A 9,962-nucleotide genomic window follows, 5' to 3' on the forward strand; every position below is an offset into this window, starting at 1 on the left:
TGCAGTCTCATCCATTTATTTTCTTTTAGTAACACAGCGGTTCTGAAAAGTGCAGGAATACCAGTCCTAGAAAATTAAATTCTTCATCTCCTTCAGATTGACCACAGCATAGATAAGAGCTCCTTGAAGGGACAACCTCTGAGAGCAGATACCTCAGACCTTGCACTTTTTCAACCCTCAAATTCCCCAGTGGGCTTGTATCGGGGACAAATTTGGTAGATTGATACATTTATTTGTATCACCTCTGACACATTCCTTGATGGCTGACATAACTTTTCATCACAAGTGTAATTAGGGAGGGTGGGAAGCTGACTAGCAATGATAAAACCAGGAGCTATCTGCCACGTTTCTATGTGCATGTGGAGTGGGGGTGCAAGGGCCGGGGAAGGGCAGGGAAGCGTGAGTGAGTTGCTCTTACTGCTGAGCACTGGTCTGTACCTGAGCAAGGCTCTCTCCCTAAAGCTGTCATTGGGGTCCTGACTTCAATGTTACTAGAGTGGTATTGCTTTAAGAGAACTCACACACGTGAGCCCAGACAGAGCGTGGACAAGGGATTTGTGTGCTACTGGGAGGAGAGGAGGCTGCTCTGCCCGAGTCCATCCCCAGCTGAAGGCACTGCTCTTATTCCACCTGAGGTCTGAGAGTTACTCAGACCTCTAAGAAAAATCGCCTTTTTCTTAGCAAGGCAGTGAAGGCTTCGGACTCTAAATCCTGCATTACTTGAATCAATAAGCCTTGCAGTCACTGCAAAGAGTATCACTGACAGGGCTAAAACGTCATAACCTCCCGTTTCCCTGGTGTTGATGGCTGCGTTCCCACAGCGTCCGTGGGAAATACCATTATCCCCATTACACAGGCAGCAGCCGAGACACAGACAAGCCGGGCTATGTCTGCGCTGCAGGCACTGGTGCAAACATCTCTGAGCCACCCTGGGCACTACCATCATGCTGAGCCCCATACACCCCACAGAACCCAGGAGCCTGCTGCCCAAGCCCCTGTCCCACTGCAAAGGCAGGTTGGACATATTACCCTCAGGGAGGGCTGGTAAGCACAGCCAGCATCAATGATTCTGTCACTGGTCCCAGTCAGCACAAGGAAATTATTCCTGTTCCCTAGCCCTGCTGGGCTGTCCTATGCCTGTCCTGGACCACAAGACTCCCCATTTCCATATGTTTTCCCACAGGGAAAGTGCCCAGTGCCTGGTTCGTGCTGGCAAGACCTCCAGATTTCAGAACATGTCGTTTCTTTTTCTGACCCAGATGGCTTAGCTGCTTCTATAACCATTTTATCTAAGAACAGGCTTTAGAGCAGTAACATCTGTTTCCTCAATATATATGTAAATTTTAAAAAATATCAACAGCAGTGTAGAATAAAGCCCATGCCACTGAGTAAGCAAAGAATACTTTTGCTTAACTCTCACGGTGACATGGTGTAGCAACACCAGCCCAGTGACAGGTCCTGCCTGCCTTGTTCACTGCCTACAGTTTGACCAAGCCATGTGGATCACCAGCAAAGACTTATTGCTAGCATGAAAGAGAAAAGGAAACACACTGGATTACCCCAGTTTCAAATGCAGGCGCAGTGTGCTGCTGTACCCAGCTTCCCTCCTGCACTGGGGCGGCTGGCAGTGCTGTGTATCAGCACCACCGGGACCCAGGGCAATGTGTGAGGCTGCACAAGCCCTACCCCAACATTCAGTGCTGATGTTTACAAAAAGGCTCAACAAAGTGCACTGTGAGGAAAAATACAACAACCAGACAAGACCTTAACCAAAAATTCAAGGTCTCCAAAAAGCCTGTGAACACCTCTTTTGTGCTCTGCTCTAAAAAGCAAGAAGTGGCACATTTGCCACAACCACCAGCTGAGTCACAGGGCTTTCTCTGTAAAGTGCCATTTTACTTTTCCTGTTTTTTAATATAATCAGAAGTTTATTTCATGAGGTGTCTCATGGCAGCCCCCAACTATTTTAAAATAAACATTTTCATTAAACAAGTGGATTTTGGTATCAGGAAGCCAGCAACTTGAAAGGGCTTTTGTTAAAAGTTGGTGGAGGCCGTGGTAGACTGTTCAAACATGGGAGGAATTTCTGCCTGCATAATGAGTAAGGCCTTTGACTTTTAGAAAAATATTATTGTTTGAGTTTTCAGTAACTTGGAAGCAAAAGGACAACAGAGCTCAAATTTTTTAAAAAATATATATACACAATTATGTCATGATAGGCTTCTAATTTTCCTCTCAGACCATGTGTCTGCTTTTGCTATGGAATATTCCTTACAAAAGAGTAAGTAAATGGACTGTAAATAGCACTCAGGGCTGTAGTGACATCATCAGCCTTAAGAGTTGATGCGAAACTCGAGTGTGTGTCCTGGCCCCTCAGAGTGTTCAAATGGTCACTGAATTGAGGAGTACAGCAAAGATGTGTCTGTGGTGGTGATATCCATGTCATGATGATCATCACAGATACGGTGGTATTGAGTGACTCCTGCTGTGCTCCCTTTTAATGCCAGCCTGAGCATTGTCCCACAGACTAGAAGGGCTGTAAATGGCACCTTCTCCATAGAGGCAATCCTTAGGCGAGTCTTGACTCTAACATATTTTGATCTTTGCCCCTTCTCCTCCTGTGGCTCTACAGACTATTTCCATGTCCATTGTCAATACTGCCTCTAAGATGCTATTAGCCTTTGTGAAGAACAGCTTGTGTCTTCCCGTTAAAGACCTCCTGTGCCCAAGGCAGGGTAGTGCACCAGAATTAATAAGTGGTTTTGCATAAGTAACTGGATAAAAACAGTCACTGAAAAGAGTCTGGTGTTTCAAGGGCTTTGGTAACTCTGTATCTGGATCAGAGTTGTGCCAAGTGCCTTAGACTGAAAGGGCTGCCTGTGCCTGGTGTCACTAGCAAGCTGTCCTGAAGTCACCAGTGAGCTTCTTAGAGAAAAAGAAGTTATTTGCTCATATCTGGTCCAAATCAGACCTCAGGGATAATCTTGCTGATGAGCTACAAATAGAAAACAACTGAGAAGAGAGCATTTGTCTTTTTTGAACAGAGTTGCGCATTCTGCATGCTGAGATGTGCAGAAGTGCTGATGAGCTAGTAGACGTTGGACAGTATCCATCTGGGTCAGAGTCAACTATGCATGTAATCTGGCCCAGGGAGGAGAAGATTTAGGTGAGGAAATTAAAATCCAGTCCTTTCTCTTTTTTTTCACCTCCCAAAAACAGAAATCCTTTTTTCCTAGTATTTCTGAGGGTAGCTCATTTTTTTAACTATTTGAATAGACATCCATCACAAGTGGCTTTCCTTGAGTTAGTTTATATGGGATCAAAGGGAAACCACAAGGTAGGAATACTGCTGTAACTGAGCAAAAACTCCAGAGCAAATTATTTCAGCAATTTTGCCCCTTCACAAAGCAAAGAGTCATTTTTTAAATTTGGTTAAATATTTCGGTGAGGCCTGGATCCAGCCTTTGCTTTGCTCTTTGGGCCAAGAAGAGCTTGGTCGCTCAGCAAGTCATTGCATTTCTCTGTTCTGCAGAAGAAACTCAATGGGTGGATCATTTCCCTGCCTGTTGGTGGCAAAGCAATTCTCCAACTGTGTGGAGCTGAGCAAATCTCACTTCTTAGGACAAGAGTCCTGCGTATGCAGACTGCGAGTGTGGGGCCAGGCAGACTTCAAGTGCAAAGGCATGAAAGGTGGGTGGCAGTCCTTCCCTTCCCCTTCCCTTTGTCACTGTCTCAGAAGAACATGGCCATCCAACCCAACACCCTGCACCTTCAGAAACTAAGACATTCATTCCAGGTCTCCCACTTTGGAGGAAAAAATCGTAAGCCCTCAGTGCTATGCAACTGCTGAGCATTTCCTTCTCTGGATGTCATCTTGGAGCTGAGGGCAGTGACTGCAATAGGTGTCATTCAGCACTTATGCCATGGTCCCTTAGATGTGACCACTGTGTGAGGCTTCTGTGGCACAGGGCTTGCACCCCAACTTGGGAGACAGGGTATTGCATTAGGCTATAGGAAGCTGCACACTTGCCTCTCTGGCCCTAGGCAACCAATGTATAGCTCAGTTCATAATGTAATTCCAAAGCAGCGTTGGCACCTTTAACATTGTCCCATCCTAAAGAGAGATATTAAATAGCCTTAAGCTGCCTGAATATGGGCAGGACACAGAAACTTGAAGAGTTGTTTTGCTGGTGTTTCATGCCAGACTGTTCATGAGGTCATATTTGCCACAGTCACTTTGGCATCTAACTGTCTTTTAGAACATGATCCACAGTATTTAACTGTAGTTTGAAAGGGAGTCATCACTGTAGGCTTAATATAGGTAAAATACCAAGAAAGAGAATATTGCTGGCACTTAAAAAAAAAAAAAAAAGTGCAAATACTTCATTTTTAAGACATCCTTGGCAGCAGCTGGATTGCTGACTTCTTGTACTGGGAGAGCATTTATGCTGTTCAGAAGACTGCTCTTCTGGCAGAGCAACTACATTTTATTAGCTTGCCAAACGAGAATGTGATAGAAGGATAATATTGCACTCCTACCCTCAGCATCTCTTTACAGTAATGAGATGGTGATTAAGAGTCTGTTTCTTTACCGGCAAGGCTCACAGTAAGTAGCATCCTTTCCTTGTACATGGACTAGACAGCTGTGTTTAGATCTATGATCCAACTGCTTGGAGCCCTCTCAGAAGGTTTCCTGTCTTCCTCTGGCTTCTTCATTCACTTGCCTAGGCAACTCCCTTTCCTGAAAATAAGACCCAGCAGCCTGTTTGCCAAGGCCACTCCTAAATTCCCCACAACCAGGACTCCCAAATTCTCTTTCCTCTCCAAGTATCTACCACTTCAACCTACCAGGAGCACATGATGTTACTAAACCAATCGTTCTTTATGAAAGAAAAGAAATGTATAACAAGACAATAGGATGAAGCTCTATTTCCACATTTCCTCCAGGTGTTTTGGTGGATTTAAGTCAGACCCCTCTGCAACATATAGAATACTTCTTTTTCCCCAAAACTAGTTTTCAAGACACTGATTTTCCCTCTAAAACGGCTGGTGGGAAGCCCCTTTTTTTTTACAGGTGTTCAAACATTTCCTTTTCTCCTACCTTCAGATGAACCTTCCTGGTCTGTTGCAATACCAGGGGATTGCAGTACTTCATCATATACTGTACTATTTTGGTTAATTCCTAGCTAGAATCTGAATTTGAAAGATGATGTGGGTTTTTTGGTTTTTGTTTGTTTGGGGGTTTTTTGAGGGGTGGGGGGGGCATAACTTGTGAAATAACCAGTTCTTTGTTCAAGGGTACCTCCATTTTACAGAACAATTAACATGTGAAAACAACACATGTTCAGCCTCACATCTGCCTCCCAGCATCTGGACTTCTCAGCTCCATCTAGCATCTAATAAAAGAACAGAGCCTTATAAATTCAACTCAGAAAGCAAAATATTTTGTATACATTTATGACAGCCATATAGAGATGTATTCATTCTGCTTGAGATCTTGAATGTGTAAATACACAGGTCTCCCAGGCAGCCATAACAAGCACTGTTGTTTTGATTAAGGAATTATTAGCACCTGCATAGGTTGAAAAGATAAAATTATACTAGACCTGGGAGGTTTCCTTTACAGCCATAACCTTTCACACCTGCTAGGGATGATAAGCAAGTCTGATTGATACTACCAACATTTGACACCAGTTCTGGAAGGCTACCTCTCTGTCTGCAGCCTCTATAGTCCCACAGCTGTACATTATGTTCTCAAGATAGAGGCATAGGTGCCAAAGCACATACAGGATCAGAGCCTACGACCCTCTGATAACCCTGTGCTATTTCTTACACATGTTTCTGCTGCTTGTGTTGCTCACCAGGTTGTTTTCTTTCTGGAATGAAAAGTGCCAGTAGTATTTGTTTTTGTTACCTTAATTCCCTCCTTTCCCTGCTCTGGGCAGGAAAGCGCCAGCAGCTCTGCCTCATAGGTTGGCAGGAAATTTAAAACAGCAGCAAGCTGCTGCTCGGACCACCCCTAGACTTCCCCCCCCCCTGCCCATTGATGCAGGAGACTATTTAATTGGGGGCTGACTAGTCAAACTTACTTGTTGATGCTTACCAGCAGCTGCCTAACCACTAACATTTTTTTCCTGCCTTCCTCCTCCTTTGGACAAGCTCCCCACAATGAAGATGCTGCTGAGCCTGATTGCTTTGCTCTCTGCTGCCCTGTTAGCCAACGCGGCCCCTCCAACTTGCTACTCAAGGGTGTTATCTCTGAGCAAAGAAATCACGGAGTCCTTTAAGGAGTTACAGACCTCCAAAGCTGTGGTGAGTCTACCTAAAAACTGCTCCTGCAAAGATGCTACAAGTTGCTTGCTTTTAACACAAGTTTCTCTCTACACAAAATTGCAATGGGTCTTTCTTCTTTCCTGCAGGATTCATGTGTGGAGGTGATGCCCAGGCTGTACTTGGACATACATGTAAGTTTTCATACTTCTTTCTTACTGCTCTGCAGTAAAAGCAGCTAAGGGAACGAGAGGATAACTCTTAAGATTGTACCCCAGAAGAGTGATTTGAAATGAATTTTTAAAAGCTTAATTAACTAGAGAGATGAGTGACCAAAAAAAAAAATCTCATTCTGAGCCTTATTAAAATCCCTAGGGAGCTTCTGAGACTTTACTTGTTTAAAACTCAAAAATGAGGAAATCAATATTTTTAAGTGATTACCAATTGTAGATTAATAATTTATTGTGACAGAACCTTTTCAGAAGTTAAATATGTATAACAAAACTTTGAATAATAGTTTAAAAGAAGAAATGCAGAATAAACTATTTTCACTTAATAAGTCTACTTGATTTTATATCATGAGTGGGTTCTGGCACTGCAATTTTAATAAAACAAAGTACAAGAATACCTTGCTGGCTTTTGCAGTTTTGAATAGCCACTTGTTGAATCCAGAAAGAAAAAGTATGCCTGAGGATATGGAACTGCAATACTGAGAAAAAACAGCTGTAGTCATCTTCCAGCAAAGACAAAATAGCCTCCTGCACACGTAGTTTATGTCATAGTGTTCTGCCCTGGGATATGTGATATATTTTGCTTCTTTTCCCAGTGCTCAACTGAGTAAGTAAAAAGTAGAAAATATGAGATAAACCAAGAGATGTCTGATACCTTTTGCCAGAGGCAACTACACCGTCAAGTCTTGTAAGTCAGGACCCTCCAGATCCCAGTCTCAGAGTTGCCAGTGCCTTACACCATTGCAAAGACCAAGCAATGTGAGTCAATGTGCCTCAGTTTCCCTTGCTTTAAAGCAAGAGCTGGGATATTTATTTACCTTCTTCATGAGGACATTGTGAAATTAATGTTGGCTGTGCTTTATTTTGTTAACAAGAAGTCTGGGGCAAAAATTACTTTAAAACAAATCTTGCCTGGTGTTCACAGAATTGCCTATTGTATGGGAACAGAGAAATCGTGTCTGTGAGATCTTGATAATCTGTTCACCAGCTAAATCAGTTGCTCTCTTAAAAGGGAGACAGTGCACCTATTCTGGTGGTAACTCCAGCAACTACAGGAACAGATTTGATTGTATTGGCACTGCTGCTTCCTAAAGCATGTGGGAAATAAGCTGGCAGACCAAAACTGTGTCTACGCAATTTTACAAGCACTTATTTGGACCAAAGATCTCTGTTATGAAATACTGATGGTGAATATTCCTAACTGAAGGTTGCATAAATTACACATGCATAGAGGTAGGAATTCAAGTTTCCCACAGAGGCAGTAAGAATTTTGTCAGTGGTGGATGAGAAACATAAATTTGTGTTTGTGAAGGGTTACACATACCTCTTTTGTGTGCTTTGCAGAATTACTGTGTGTTGGCAAAACTCCGTGATTTTGTAGCCTACCCCAGATGTGACAGAGTGCTTGAAGTGAGTGAGCTGAAGGAAAAAGCCCGGAGCCTCTATACCATCATGATCTCCTACTGCAGAAGGGTAGGTCAAGATGCACCAAGAGGGACATACTCTCTGCTTTTAGCCCCCTCTGTCTCCACCCTGTCCCCTGAAGAGCAAAACTGGACCAGGGCCTGAGCTTCTCAACGTTGTGCTATTCTTCTGCCTTTCTCATTATAAATGTTAGTATTCTCTTTTGTTTCTCCAGGACTTGGTATTCCTCACTGATGACTGTAACGCTCTGGAAAATCCTATTCTGCCTCCCATTGAGCCCTCCGTCATTGAGAGCTAAAATGGAGTCAACCCAGAAGTTGTACCTGGGAAATTTTCAGGGAGATAAGGGGTCAAAATATGTATACATCATCAACTACAACATTAACGACTAAGATCTTTTTCAAGCACACTAGCAATACTATCTTAGACCTACCAATTTTTCTCCACCTTGGCAGGAAATTAACTGCATGCCTTGCATGCCTACTGAGCTGCTAGGGAAACAGTTAGAAAGCATTTTTTCTTTTGGCAAGGTATAATATTTCAGCTTAGCCAAATGTATAAAGTATGTTTTGTTTAAATGTTAGATACTATAATTTTTTTTTTACTCTTTCTTGAATAACTAGATTCATATAAAGAAAATACATCATGATCAATATTCTATTCTGATTTAGTTATTTTATTTGATGGGCTTGAAAGGGACTAGATTTGTTTTTCTTGAAGTGTAACTCTGTACTGGCAGATGTCTTTCTAAATAGCTCATATAGGCACGCTGATAGTTTTTGATGTTAAGACTTGTAAGAATAGATGTGAAAATAACCTGTCTCTGTGGAAAACTAAATTAAAACAGCCTTCTAATTCAAGATGCTTGTGTTAAGTCATGTCTTTCAAGATCAACCCAAAAGATGTCGTTCTTATAAACTTACTTTTCACAGTCACTTGCAAGTTATTTTTCACAGCATAAGCCATCTTAACTTTGTTTCCATAGCAATGCAAATTTTGCTGTGTCTGCATGATATGACAATATATGTTTCTACTGGGAGAATTTTTCCTCACTGTGAACAATTTGACAAAGTAGTGGACTTTTTAAAAATACTATTTCCATGTTATGAGAATATAAGTTGTGAGGCAGTGGCTCAGAAACCCTATTAAATGTTTGGACAAATTCTTGTGTTTCTAAGACACAGCCCATACATCGAGCTACTGAGATTAATAAAGTTTCCAGATAATAGTTCCAGAGACATGGATCCCTTCAGCATCTGCAGGACGTGAGACTTTCACACCTGGTAGCTCTTTGGTGCTGAGAAAGAAAGGATCTTCACTGGTTGTACATTTGCAACTCTGGCAACTTGGCCAGTGGTCTCTCCATGTTTTATAAAAACCCCATTTTCTGTAATCATGGGATTATGTGACAATCAGAGCTTGTCTATCATCCTCTCATTCCAGTGAATATCTAAAGGTATCAACCAAAATGATTGACAACTCTTATGGAAATAAGTGAATCATAACATTAATACAAAGGAAAAAAAATGTGTGGGGGTGGGGGGGGGAAAGGAGAGTTTTTCTTTATTTTGAAATTAGTCTGTTCTGTAGAAACGATTAATCTGATTTTAGCTGTAGAAAATTTGAGTTAGAAAATCCTTATTCTGTGGTTCAAAATCCTATTGAACCACAGAATAAGGATAGGAAACACTGAACACAGGAGAGACACAGAGGGATGAAAGCAAACAAGAGGTTTTATTTTGAGTTTGTTTCAAATCTTAGATTCAAGAAATGTGCCTGTCAGACTTTGTACTTCTGTCCTGAAGATTAAGTCCTCATGTGCTGGCCCTACCAACCCTCTAGATGAGCCATCTTTCCCACAGGCAGCTTGCAGGGGTTCACGCTCAAGTGTCTCTACAGGCATCTTGTTGAGACAGCAGCAAGCTCAGCAATTCGATCTAGCAGCAGGCTGAACTCAAAAGATTGCACATCTGAGATAGTCTGACTATCAGAAAAATCATTGCTTAGTGTATTGGGTTTGCATGACAAGGTTTTGGT

The 9,962-nt window shown here is 42.2% G+C and overlaps 1 protein-coding gene across 1 annotated transcript; it reads left to right on the top strand.

Moving 5' to 3' along the window:
- The first annotated feature begins 6,103 nt into the window (after positions 1–6,103).
- Positions 6,104–8,268, top strand: CYTL1 (cytokine like 1). The gene is made up of 4 exons (XM_010165605.1): positions 6,104–6,312; positions 6,420–6,464; positions 7,845–7,973; positions 8,140–8,268. Exons 1-4 carry the CDS (start codon positions 6,169–6,171, stop codon positions 8,221–8,223), a joined length of 402 nt encoding a protein of 133 aa, XP_010163907.1. The 5' UTR covers positions 6,104–6,168; the 3' UTR covers positions 8,224–8,268.
- The last annotated feature ends 1,694 nt before the right edge of the window (positions 8,269–9,962 follow it).

This window comes from Antrostomus carolinensis, unplaced genomic scaffold (assembly GCF_000700745.2).
Source record: "Antrostomus carolinensis isolate BGI_N321 unplaced genomic scaffold, ASM70074v2 scaffold25150, whole genome shotgun sequence".
In the NCBI taxonomy this organism is placed as follows: domain Eukaryota; kingdom Metazoa; phylum Chordata; class Aves; order Caprimulgiformes; family Caprimulgidae; genus Antrostomus; species Antrostomus carolinensis.